We start from the raw sequence: 14,015 nt of genomic DNA on the forward strand, positions 1-14,015 counted from the left end.
CTGTGCCGTGCATGGTAACGTTTGGTTGGAGGGGTAGATGATTGGCTTGTCTGTGCCGTGCATGGTAACGTTTGGTTGGAGGGTTAGATAGTTGGCTTGTCTGCGGCGTGCATAGTAACGTTTGGTTGGAGGGGTAGATGACTGGCTTCTCTGCACCGTGCATGGTAACGTTTGGTTGGAGGGGTAGATGACTGGCTTGTCTGCGCCGTGCATGGTAACGTTTGGTTGGAGGGGTAGATGATTGGCTTCTCTGCACCGTGCATGGTAACGTTTGGTTGGAGGGGTAGATGATTGGCTTGTCTGCACCGTGCATGGTAACGTTTGGTTGGAGGGTAGATGATTGGCTTGTCTGTGCCGTGCATGGTAACGTTTGGTTGGAGGGGTAGATGACTGGCTTGTCAGCACCGTGCATGGTAACGTTTGGTTGGAGGGGTAGATGATTGGCTTGTCTGCGCCGTGCATGGTAACGTTTGGTTGGAGGGGTAGATGATTGGCTTGTCTGCACCGTGCATGGTAGCGTTTGGTTGGAGGGGTAGATGATTGGCTTGTCTGCACCGTGCATGGTAACGTTTGGTTGGAGGGTAGATGATTGGCTTGTCTGTGCCGTGCATGGTAACGTTTGGTTGGAGGGGTAGATGATTGGCTTGTCTGTGCCGTGCATGGTAACGTTTGGTTGGAGGGGTAGATGATTGGCTTGTCTGCACCGTGCATGGTAACGTTTGGTTGGAGGGGTAGATGATTGGCTTGTCATAGTGCATAGTAACGTTTGGTTGGAGGGGTAGATGACTGGCTTGTCAGCACCGTGCATGGTAACGTTTGGTTGGAGGGGTAGATGATTGGCTTGTCTGTGCCGTGCATGGTAACGTTTGGTTGGAGGGTTAGATAGTTGGCTTGTCTGCGGCGTGCATAGTAACGTTTGGTTGGAGGGGTAGATGACTGGCTTCTCTGCACCGTGCATGGTAACGTGTGGTTGGAGGGGTAGATAATTGGCTTGTCTGTGCCGTGCATGGTAACGTTTGGTTGGAGGGGTAGATGATTGGCTTCTCTGCACCGTGCATGGTAACGTTTGGTTGGAGGGCTTGCGTTGCAGCCAGCGTTCCTGGGGTCACATCATCCGCTGAGGTGCTGTGAAGTCTGACTTGTTTATACCGTGTTACACAGCGGGGTAATTGCTAGTGGCAGACGCTGCTGACTGCTTCCATATGCACGGCGAGGCGTGTGAATATGGATCAGCCGCTGCTGCGCCGCACAATAAAGGCCTTGTCTGCAGGGACTGGCCTGAAGATGTCCGCACTGCTCACCGCCAACTCGATTCACCCCACAACTGGCTGCTTAGTCACAGGGTGTGTGTGTATTATAAATTCTCTATCACTATCAGATGTGGACAGGCACATTGCTACCCACCACGAGAGCAGAGGAACCCAGAAATAACGTGACGCAAACCTCAAGAAAAAATAAACTTATGAGATAATGAATTCGTACGTAGGGTGAAAAGGAGGGGGGGGGGGGGCACCCTGGATAAAAACAAAACTCAGAGGGGGACATTTAGCAAGAGTGTCTGAGACAAAATATTGGTAGGTTTTTAGAAATCCGTGCAGAACTGTCTCAGACACTAAACAGTGCAGATTCCTTCTAAAACTGTTGTAAAATAGGAGGAGTTAGGAAGGTCTCTAAGGCCTGGTGCACACCAGAAACCGCTAGCAGATCCGCAAGATGCTAGCAGATTTTGAAATGCTTTTCCTTTTTTTTCTGTAGCGTTTCAGCTAGCATTTTGCGGTTTTGTGAAGCGTTTTTGGTGTAGTAGATTTCATGTATTGTTACAGTAAAGCTGTTACTGAACAGCTACTGTAACAAAAAACGCCTGGCAAACCGCCCTGAAGTGCCGTTTTTCAGAGCGGTTTGCGTTTTTCCTATACTTAACATTGAGGCAGAAACGCATCCGCAATCCAAAATCTGCAGCAGCCCGGGAGTATGCGTTTCTGCAAAACGCCTCCCGCTCTGGTGTGCACCAGCCCATTGAAATACATGACCCTAGCGGATCTGCACCCGCAAGTGGATCGCAAACCGCAGCAGAACCGCTCTGGTGTGCACTAGGCCTCAGTGAGGGGATTGCTGTTGCTGAGGTAACCAATGCATCTGCTGTATTGATACTGGCAGGCTCTGAGGAGGAACTCAGCAGCTGGGAGGAGCCCTTCACAAATCATGCCTAGCCTGCTCTGCTGTAGAACTGCTATTAAGCACTTCTTAACCTGCAGCAGTGTAGGGATGGATTTGCACTTTTCTTAACTGTAGTGCAGCTTTAGAAATTCATGCTATACTGCCGCTATTACGTAGGATTTAAGACGGTTCTTATTATCATGTAGAATTGTACTTCCTGCTGGTTAGAACAGTTTGAGAAGAAAAAACTGTCAGTAATGCTTCGATAAATCTGGCCCTCAGAGACACCGGGAGCCCCGATGGTGCAGTAAGTCACGACTACAAGAAAGTGCTGTAGAGTCAATCAAATGTACTGACAAAGGAAGGTTGCAGACAGGCAACCAAATACTGTAGGCAAGTGGAGATACACAAACCCGACTCCACTCGGGTGAGCAGCCCGGCTGGATGCGGACAGTCGCTCTTGTTAGTACAAAAAGTTCTAGATGGTTGCAAAGGTGTTGTTAGGCCACCTGGCCAACTAGAGTACCCCTCCCGAAGGAGAGTAGGTAACACAAAGGGGGGAAAGAGGCGCCCAGGGTGAGATAAAATTATGGTAAAAGCAACTAAAATGGAAAACAAAAAAGTTTGAGCGGGCTTACCTCGATGACACGTTCAAATAATTTACACATTATTTTGAATGTGTCCTCATTGAGGTAAGCCACCTTAAACTTTTTTCATTTTAGTTGCTTTCAGGGCCGGTTCTAGACTGTTTGCCGCCTGAAACTTGTGAAGATGCACCCCCGGATAGGTAGCGGGGAAGCGATGACTCCCCTTCTTCCGCATTCCAGCGCTGCGTTCCACCGAACATCATTTCCTGCAATGCCGCCCACTGTACAGTACCGTGGGCGGTATTGCAGGAAATGGCAGGCAGTGGAACGCAGCACTGTAACGTCAAGGAGGTGAGTCATCGCTTCCCAGCCCACTCTGCTCAATGTCTCCCTGCACAGCCAGACGGGTGCCGCCCCCTCCCACTTCTGCCCCCTGAGGAACCCGCTTCATGGGCAGCCCGGGGCTGGTTGCTTTTAAAATAGTTTTATCAAACCCTGGGCATCTCTTTCTTCCCCTTAGAGGTAATGAATTGTATGTGTAGTACAGCTAAAGGTGGCCACACACTGGTCGATTTGCCATCAGATTCGACCAACAGATAGATCGCTCTCTGATCGAATCTGATCAGAGAGGGATCGTATGGCTGCCTTTACTGCAAACAGATTGTGAATCGATCTCAGCATGAAATCGATCACAATCTGTGGTGGTGCTGCCACTGCCCACCCCCACCCGCATACATTACCTGCTCCGCCGTCGCGTGTCCTCCGGTCTCCGCTGTCTTCTTCACCGCTGGGTTCCGGTCCGGCTGGCTTCACTTCTTTCTCTCCGGGGAAGTTTAAACAGTAGAGGGCGCTCTACTGTTTAAACTTCCTTTTAGGAAAGGAAGTGAAGCCAGCCGGACCGGAACGCGGAACTCAGCGGAGAAAAAGACATCGGTGACCGGGAGGACTCGCGCCGGCCAGATCAGGTAATGTATTGCGCCGGTCGTTGGGCATTCGAACACTGCTATCGACGCGCTCCCGACCTGCCGGCGATCGAGCAAAATCTTTCGCACGGACGGCTCGACGGGAACGATTGATTTCGGACGGAAATCAATTGTTTGTGTTTGTACAACGATTTCACAGCAGATTCAATCACAGTGATCGAATCTGCTGTATATCGGCGGGAAAATCGTTAGGTGTATGGGCCCCTTAATAAATAGAACATTAGCAGCACAGATAGGAGTCTCATATTGTTTCCAGTACAGGAAGAGTTATAAAACTTCAGTTATCTGCGCAAAAGAGCTTCTCTGAGCTCTCCGAACCAACATGAGTGGGATGCAGTCCTGTTTTCTGAAGTACTTTAACAGCCAAGAAACAGTGAGAGACAAGTGAAGATAAGTTTTTACTGCAGTTCAGTGTCATTATTTCTGCTTTGTTTTATAGAGTGTGCTTTCTAAACTGCAAATATTACAGAATGAAGTAATGCCATATAAAAAAAAAACGATGTAACTGAAAATAAAAATGAGACACTTTTCTTTGCTACTAATGTTCTATTCGGTATCTGTACTACATATACAATTCATTATCTCATACGTTTTCTTTTCACTTCAGGTTTGCTTTAAGTCTGGCAAAAGTAAACAGCATCTACCTACTGTATATACTCACATATAAGCCAAGCTACCCACTTTTCCCTCAGAAACCAGGACATAATGATTGACTCGCTTATAAGCCCCCTCCCCAGTATAGCCCCACTCCTCAGTAGCTACATGTGCCTCAAGGCTGATACAGCTGTGTCTCGATGCCACTAGATAGCATCATAGATATGAGACACAGCAATTGCCACACAGGAAGAATCCATTGCACTGCTGACATGTTGCTTGCACGCTCTGCTCCACAACCTGGGGGACACAGGTAGCCTTGAGCAGCGCACTCTTCACACCATATTGCAGGGGATGGGGGGGAGGGGGGGCACGGACACAGCAGGAGAAACAAAACTTGCTCCACCATCCGTTCTGCTCCACTGACTCGCATATAAGGCGGGGGTGACTTTCCAGCACAAATTAGGCTTATACGCGAGTATATGAGGTACTACTTTGTTTCTGTTTAAACTAAAGTGTGATTAAATAAAAAATAAAACAAAATCATCCAATAAGATGTTATGTGAATAAAAGTAAAGAGTGTTCCTGCTGGTTTTCATCTTTACTGTTTCTCTGTAATGCCAAAAGTGACATCACTTCTGCCCTTTTTTTATTTTCCAACCTAGCTCAGTATTAATTTTCCCTCCCAACTGCAACAGCTTACAATATACAGTAATTACTGGTAAATCGATATAGGAAGTGGTTCTGATGCTGAAAATTAACATAAAAGTGGGTCTCTTGAATATTTCCATTATATGTCCACATTCCGCTATATGTCACTACAGGGCCTCTTTAAGGTGGGGGGGGGGGGGATTAAAATCTCACTCCACCTTGCTCCCATTTTTTCCCATGTGAGGAAGGCATGGCCAAGGGATGGGGGCGGTGTCACTGCTGGTTAATCCTAGAGCTTGTGCATTGAGAGTGAGGTCATGTGACTTCTGAAGAAAAGGATCCCTGTAGATTAGAGTGGTGTTAGATAAAGTGGGTGTGCATCTTTTGCGGGTAGAATGTATGTACGTTTGGAACTTGGCTTAATACAGTAAAATCAATGCAATGTTTTCCCTTTGCTGGCTACCATCATTTTTATTTCATAGGAGTGACATATAATAGCAAGAGGTATGTGGAAGCTGTCATATTTATGTCTTTTTATACAATACCAGTTGCCTGGCTGTCCTGCTGATCTTTCTGCTCAGTAGGGTGTAAGATTTTTCTGACATCTGATCTGCATGCTTGTTCAGGGTCTATGTTCCTTTGAAAGTGGACGTGGTCTTTTGAAAAGGGCAGAAGGTAAACAGAGAGAAATGCACCCTGGATGTACTTAGAGAGTTTAGCTTGTCTAATACCCCCTCCACTGTGACTAATCACAACTGTAATTTGATCTCTAATTTGTAAACACAAGATGTTACCCCTTTGTCTGCTTCCATGAAAGCAGGAAGTAGAGACACTGCAGATTTATTGCAGGATTTTTATCGGCTGTAAGAAAGAAATGTTTTTCTTTAAAGGTGGTTATGCTGTTGCTTATTTTTTTTAGAGCAAAGAGGAAGTTCTGAGTTCTGGTCTGCTTTAAAGGAATACTTAAGTCAAAAAAAAAATGACATTTACTCACCTGGGGCATCCCTCAGCACCCCGAAGCTGGATGGTGCCCTCGCAGCCCCGCTCCGATCGTCCTGTCCCCGCCGGCGGCTACTTCCGGTTCGGCGACAGCCGCCGACAGGCTGGGAACGCGGCTGATTTTCCGCGTTCCCAGCCGCTGCTATCACTCTCTATGCTGCTATAGCGTTATAGGGGACAGGACGATCGGAGCGGGGCTGCGAGGGCACCATCCAGCTTCGGGGTGCTGAGGGATGCCCCAGGTGAGTAAATGTCATTTTTTTTATTTTTGACTTAAGTATTCCTTTAAGAAAGAGCTTCATATTGAATCATTTCTGCATTTGATGTGTCGTTTTACCGACAAGGTGGCAGAGAATGGACTCCCCTGATCCGATAATCAGAACCGCCCCTCCATTCCTCAGCCGCGTAGTACAATGCTGGCGTTTTTTCACATTATGGTACCGCAGTCCGTGTCTTGCAGGCCGCAGTGTGAACGTTTTTTGTATTTGGTGCCTTGCCGTTAATTTATTCATATATTTGCAAGCGGTGCTGTTTTTATTTCCAGCGCACCTATGTGTTCATTGATTCCTGTCCGCTGGTGCCCGCTACCCCCTCAGCACCCCTCCCACTCTGTCTGCTGGCGCTGTTATGAGGAACAGACTGTGCCCTTGCTTGCCAAGCCCCTCTGGGTTCCATCTCTTTGGCAGCATCCAGAAGCAGAGAGTTTTGCCATGCGGGTCAGCCTAATTCACATTCAAATCTTGTAACTCTACTAAACTCCCCTTAACCCCCCCAACCCCCCCCCCCCCCCCCCCGAAATATTTAATGGATTCTTTGGCCTTTTTTTTCGCCGCAAAAGAACTGTCGTTTTTGTTTGAGACATTTAATCTGTCTGTCGCCGACGCTTTTAAGTTTTCTGCCCACTTTGTGTCAGCGTTCCGACCGTGCCGCGCTGCAACGAGTTTCCTTTCCCAGGGTAGCTGTGCCAGATCCACGGGGCTTTCCATGGATGGCGCAACAGGGACTGAGATGGGCAATTTCCACCGAGCATGGAGAGCGACTCTGGGTGCCGCGGCTGGCGTACATATGCCGTACGTTCCCTGCGCCACTTCCTGAATCTCATTCACACTTGGTAGATTGGCACAGAGCTGGCACTGATGGAGGAAAGCTCAGTGGTCAGCGGATTGAGAGGGGGGGGGAGATATCGGACGACGACGTATTAATGGTGGTGGTTTCTGCTAATGCCATCAGCTCTCAGGCTTGTCGTATTTGCAATGAGAAAGATATAGATCTGTGTCCCCAAATGCCCAATCACAGCACTCTGGCATCTTCTGTAATGCTGGTTACGCCCCATGAAATTTCCCGCCCGATCAACGGAAGCAATCGATTATTTCTGATGTGTCCGATTGGCTCTCGGTCGATAAAGCGCTTGATGTTGCACACTTGTTATTAGAAAAAGGATCTCTTTATCAATTGGGTGCACTTTGGACATGTACACACGATGCAACTTCCCGTTCGATCACTCATCAATCGGGCGGGAAATTGTATCGTGTGTACCCAGCATAAAAGTATTTGCCATGCTTCAGCTAGACTTGCCCCGGCTGTGTCTAAAATAAATCTCTCCTCAGCTAAAGCTAACAGTAACGTGAAAATAAACTGAGGAGAGAAACCATTTTAGCGGGCTGTGGAGTCGGTACACAAATCTTCCGACTCCAACTCCGACTCCTCAGTTTATGAAACCACGACTCCGACTCTGGGTACCCAAAATGGCTCAGATTTTGACTCCGACTCCTTAGTCTAATACTTAAAGGGGAACTGAAGTAAGAGGTATACGGAGGCTGCCATATTTATTTCCTTTTAATCAATACCAGTTGCCTGGCAGCCCTGCTGGTCTATTTCTCTGCAGTAGTATCTGAATAACACCAAAAACAAGCATGCAGCTAGTCTTGTCAGATCTGACTTTAAAGTCAGAAACTCCTGATCAGCATATGCTTTTTCAGGGGCTATGGCTAATAGTATTAGAGGCAGAGGATCAGCAGGGCTGCCAGGCAACTGGTATTGCTTAAAAGGAAATAAACATGGCAGCCTCCATATACCTCTCACTTCAGTTGTCCTTTAACAGGGCTGTGGATTTTGTACAAAAATCTTTCGACTCCAACTCTGACTCCGACTCCTCAGTTTATGAAATCAACGACTCCAACTCTGACTCCGACTCCTCAGTTTATGAAATCAACGATTCCAACTCTGACTCCGGGTGCCCAAAATTGCTCCGACTCCACAGCCCTGGGAAAAACATAACCTAATTTTTATGTGCAAATGTTATGCATGGACCTTAAAATAGAATTGTCAGCTGTAAAATCAAATTCCATTCACCCACTGCTCTGTGTTTATTATGCAGTCTACAACCTGATTCTGCATTGCAAGCATTCCAATATAACCATAAATGTGTCTGCTGTGATGAATCTTATCTCAGCCAGCCTGGCTCTATTCTGGTACATTGCTGGGGAGAGGGAAGCTTGACATCTCCCCTCCCACATTCCTGATTGGCTGAGGGCAGTTCATTGTGATATGAGTTCATTGATATTCACGATCAGCTCCTGTAATGAGGTGCCAGATCCGTATCTTCCATAAACCTCCACTTTGCATATTACTTTTGTAACAAATGTACTCCAGCGCCTTTAAGTGGTGTGCAGCGTCATGTGGCTCCTCCCGCACAGGAAGAACCAGCTTAGATCCACAAGACGAAACCAGGCGGGCAGATCCTGTGATGTCACATACTGTATATGACCTTTTGAGAGTTGGGCTGTTACTTTTATAATTGATATTTATACCTATGTGGTATTTTCATTACATTTCTTAAACTGAGTGGCACTAGAGCATTTCCTGAGGGGTGTGGCTCTGTATGTGAGGCAGCAGTAGCGGAGTGTGGATGGTCAGGCAAAGTTCACCACTGGAAGGGATATAAACATTCAAAACAAAGCCCCACCCATTTAGCTTTCCATAGTTTTGATAGGCTAGCAATAACATCCTGTTTCATGGAGGCTGGCCCTGAAACCAGATCAGTATAGGTTCTAGGCTGCGTAATCGCACCTGGAATGTGTTGTGTTGATTAGGACCACGTCGGGGTAGGCAAGTATTTTTCTCACTTGATGGAATACAGTCTTAAAAATGTCTAAATTATGCTGTTCTGATGATGATTTTTCCAGTGTGTCGGATGGTGCATTGTGTATTACAGTATAATATAATTATAATAAACTCGGGTATAGTGAACTACCTCTCCAGGTCCTGGCCAGTCTCCATTATAGGTCTGGGAGCAACGCCTGGTATAGTAAACCCAGCTATAATAAAACTTCTGTTATAGTAAACTTGTTTCTTGGCTCCTACGTGACACTGACTCGACATAGTAAAAAGTGGGCGGTGCATGCGCCATGTGTCAGTATGAATGGTTGGCTGCTCTCTTCAGGCTGGTGCTTCAAGTCCCGCCCACGGAGGTATCAGAGCCACTCACAGGAAGTGAGTGGCTTCCTCTATTCAATAACGGCTGCAAGCCCTGGATTCTGTACCAGCAATTTGTCCAGCCTGGTATTCAGCCCTAAGGTATACTTAGCCTTGCAGTCCACCAAATGTGCCAGGGTTTGTACTGTACCTCCACTAGGGAGGACAGAGTTGCTTCTTTGTAGCAGAGAATGTACCAGGGCATGCTGGGCCATTTCTAGGAATTTCTGATATAGTAAACCACTTTTCCTGGTCCCTTGGAGTTTACTATAACGAGATTATACTTTATTTGTATTTCCATTATTTCTGGTAATTGTCCCTTTTTTTTGTCCTTCCCTACAGAAATGGAGCAGCGTGAGCAACCCGCTCTACCTGCCACTGATCCCGCCCCAGACTCAGGGCTTCACCGCCGTGGTGCTGACATACGACCGAGTCGAGAGCCTCTTCAGGGTCATTACGGAGGTGTCCAAAGTCCCCAGTCTGTCCAAGCTTCTGGTCGTGTGGAATAATCAGAACAAGGATCCCCCAGAAGGTAATCTCATATAACCGCATACAGAACATTCTGGAGTTGCAGTAAAGAGAACCTGAGGCGAACCACTGGTCAAAAAACGGATACTTGCCTTAAAAAACGGTAGACCTTGGACATGGTAGAGGCTTCCCATTATGTCTGAACAATATATCGAAATTGAACCAAAATCGCCATTCCCTTGTAAGCGATTTTGGAATCATCAAAGCGCGGATTTCTATGATGCCGTCGTTTTTGCGTGGTGGAAAAAGCAGCGGCGTACTTCCCTCACTCCAAATACCCCCCCGCCCCTTGTCCACCCCCCCAGTCCCGGCGTGTGCGGCCCGCAGCATCGGCAGTGTTGGACATACCTTCCGACACGCGTCCAACGATGTCCGTCCTTTCTTGCCATCTGCCAGCTTTTGTGCACAGCATACTTCCTGGTTCCTGTATGTCACATGACATACAGGAAGTATGCCCTGCATTAAGGCCTGCAGGAGCCGAAGTGAATACACACGCTTTGCTAGACTCGTGCTGGAAGATATGTCCAGCACTGCTGCAGTTTGGGGGACAAAGAGGGGCACAGAGAGAGCTAGAGACAGTGAAACACAGCGGGCACAAAGAGACACACAGAGGGGTGCACAGAGAGACGCAGAGAGAGAGACCCAGAGGGGGCACAGAGCGAGATGCAGAGGGGGCACAGAGAGAGACAGAGCAGGCACAAAGATGCAGAGGGGGCACAGAGAGAGAGACTGGGACAGAGAGACACAGAGGCACAGAGAGAAACAGAGCGGGCGCAAAGAGACGCAGAGGGGGCACAGAGAGAGAGACTGGGACAGAGAGGCGCAGAGGGGGAATAAAGCTTGATTTGAAGGAGATTATGAATCGAATAGAAATCGTGATTTCGGACACAAATCGGTTCATTCAATTTTTTCCTAAAATCATTCATGTACACCTCCCATGCTGTCCTCCGGACCACCATTGCCAGTCAGCCAATTCCAAAAGAAATCAACAAGAGTTTGTCAGATTTCTTATCTGGGCCGCACTTCTCTTCATGCCAAATCCGCTTGTGCATGAAATGAAGCAGGGCCTGGAGGGTCCCGGTTAGTGGCAGGTGGAGCTTCTGAAGAATCCAGAGGCCTTACATTTCTTAGGTGAGTTTTGTTTTGTTTTTTTTACCGGAGTTCACTTTAACCCCCACCATAACTTTCAGAAGTGGTTAAATTCCTTCTCATGGCTAATTATGAATGTATGTTTAAAAAGTATTGCAGTGAGGTCATGTGACCTTCGCAGTTTTGTCTGGGTGGAGAAGTGATGCCTTCCGCTGCCACTATTTCGCCACAGAAGTCTGTCAGTAAGGCACTGTTGACTTTGCGGTGGCTTAACGGCAAATCAGAAACTACAGACGACGCTGTAGGTGCGTTAGGCCCCATTGATTTGTATTGCCGTTGCATCACCCTGCGGTAAAACAGGGTAACACAACGCAGGTTTTCAATGCAAGTGTAAAAGGCACCTTAACCAGCTCCCGACTGCCTTGCGCCAATGGGCGGTGGGAGTGTGGCTCTCTGGAGTCCGCCTAATGCCAATTGCTGTCAAAGTGCGGTGGGCAGGATTAGCAGGGAACGCGCGCTCGCTCGCACATGCGTTCCCTGCCGAGACTCAGAGCGAGGATCCGTCATCAGCCTGCCAGCCGCGATGGGAGCTAGCAGGCTGAAATAAAGGATAAAAAAACACAATAAACACCCTGCTTTGTACGGAGGAAAGCCCTGTCATTTAACTGTCCCCTGGAGTGACTCACAATCTAATCCCATACATAGGATGATGCCTATGTATGCATCATGTAGTGTATGGTTCCCAGTCAGGGCCAATTTAGGGGAGAGGGAGAGATATAAAAAAAATAGTATTTTTTTTTTTGTCAATTTTTTTTTTTTTTATTATTCTAGCGGAATGAAACCCAGCATTTCTTGTTTGCTCTAAAACATTATTTACAGCATAATATATACTACCATTTTTTTTTTTTTACTAGAACAGCATTCAAAGGGTTAAACACAGGGCTTAAAAGCTCCCTGCCGGGGAAACCTGAACGCATCCAAACTAGAGATAAAACCTTGTGTTTAATTGTATCAAGTGAGGAATGAAAACAAACCCTTCTCTGACACTGCAGACTCTCCTGAACACAGACAGACACTCAAAAAGCATTTCTGCTTATATTTCAAGATGAAAAACAAAACTGTTATGAATAAAATGCAAAGTCAGCTCTCAGAGCAAAAAAAGGGTACATTGGGAACTTGTAATTTCTAAATGAATAATACTACTTATGCACAAAAGCAAATATGATAACCGTATGGCATATAAAAAGTTGTATGACCGAGCAATAAACTGTTCAATATGTGCTGAATTGTAAAAAAAAAAGTCTGGTCGCTAGGGGGGTGTAAACCACTGATCCTCAAGAGGTTAAACGAGGAAAAAAATAAAAAGTGGTTTATGCATAAACTATTAAACATCCTTCTAAAATAGTGTAAAAAGTTTTTTTTTTTCTTTAAATGAATGGTTTCATCAATATAACATGTATAGTAAATAGTGACGTATGAAGGACTGGGAGGCTAATCCATTTGTTGGGTGTTTTTTTTTCACTTTCTTTCACAACCATAACTGCTGCCTACATAGTTTTCAGTGGCATAACCCACTTCTATCAGGAATTGCAGTGATAACCCTAACTGCTGAGCTCTGCTGGGCTGCTGAATATGTTTACATTGTTGCTAGGCAACCAGACCCAGTGCAGAGACTCGTTTTGTGAAGAGTCATAAGCTGCAGAGAGAATCAGTCCCATCTACACCACATAATTATTTGTCAGATTCAATTCAATTTGATTCGATTTATTGATTTGATTTGATTCAGTCTGACATATTCAATTCAATTTGAATCAAATTGAATCGAATCATGAATCGGACATGTCAGATTGAATCAAATCATATCAATGAATCGAATCAAATTGAATCGAATCTGACAAAGAATCATGTGGTGTAGATGGGACTGATTCTCCCTGCAGTTTATGACTCTTTTCACAAAAGGAGTCTCTCTGCACCAGGGTCTGGTTGCCTAGCAACAATGTAAGCACATATTCAGCAGCTCAGAGGAGCTCAGCTATTAGGGTTATAACTGCGATTCCTACTAGAAGTGGGTTATACCACTGAAAACTATGTAGGCAGCAGTTATGGTTGTGAAAAGAAGGTAAAAAAAAAAAAAACCACCCCTAACAAATGGATTAGCCTCCCAGCCGTCATCCGTCACTATTTACAATACATGTTATATTGATGAAACCATTCATTTTTTAAAAAAAAAACTTTTTACACTATTTTACAAGGATGGTTAATAGTTTATGCATAAACCACTTTTTATTTTTTTCCTCATTCGTGAAAGAACCCCTGTAACCCTCTTGGCGGTATACAAAATTCCGCCAGCAGGCAGCGCAGCAGTGTTTTTTTTATTTATTTTTTTTTAAATCCTGTAGCAAGCTCAGGGCTCGCTACATGATAGCCGCTGCTCAGCGGCATCCCCCCGCCCGCTTCGATCGCCTTCGGCGATCTCCAATCAGGAAATCCCGTTCAAATAAACGGGATTTCCTAGAGGGCTTCCCCCGTCGCCACGGCGGCGGGGCGGGATGACGTCAGCGACGTCGTGACGTCATTGGGAGTCCCGGCCCACCCCTCAGCGCTGCCTGGCACTGATTGGCCAGGCAGCGCACGGGGTCTGGAGGGGGGGGGGCATGGCGCGACGGATAGCGGCGATCGAGCGCGGGGCGGCGGCGATCGGTATGCTGACGCAGCTAGCAAAGTGCTAGCTGTGTCCAGCAAAAGAAAAATTACGCAAATCGGCCCAGCAGGGCCTGAGAAAACCTCCTGCGCGGCTTACCCCGCCAGGAAGGTTAAAGTGAACCTTAAGCCAGAAAAAAAAAATAGTTTTACTCACCTGGGGCTTCTACCAGCCCCCTGCAGCAGTCCTGTGCCCTCGCAGCCACTCCCTAATCCTCTGGTCCCCCGCTGCCAGCTAGTTTCGTTTTTGCCG

The 14,015-nt window shown here is 46.7% G+C and overlaps 1 protein-coding gene across 1 annotated transcript in view; it reads left to right on the top strand.

Annotated features, from left to right (window-relative positions):
* The window catches only part of EXT2 (exostosin glycosyltransferase 2), a 120,497-nt gene that overhangs the window by 61,565 nt on the left and 44,917 nt on the right, over nt 1–14,015 (top strand). Inside the window, exon 9 of the mRNA XM_068260821.1 lies at nt 9,788–9,977. Within this exon, the coding sequence (XP_068116922.1) occupies nt 9,788–9,977 (190 nt within the window). The remainder of the gene's footprint in view (nt 1–9,787; nt 9,978–14,015) is intronic.

Source organism: Hyperolius riggenbachi, chromosome 11 (assembly GCF_040937935.1).
Source record: "Hyperolius riggenbachi isolate aHypRig1 chromosome 11, aHypRig1.pri, whole genome shotgun sequence".
In the NCBI taxonomy this organism is placed as follows: domain Eukaryota; kingdom Metazoa; phylum Chordata; class Amphibia; order Anura; family Hyperoliidae; genus Hyperolius; species Hyperolius riggenbachi.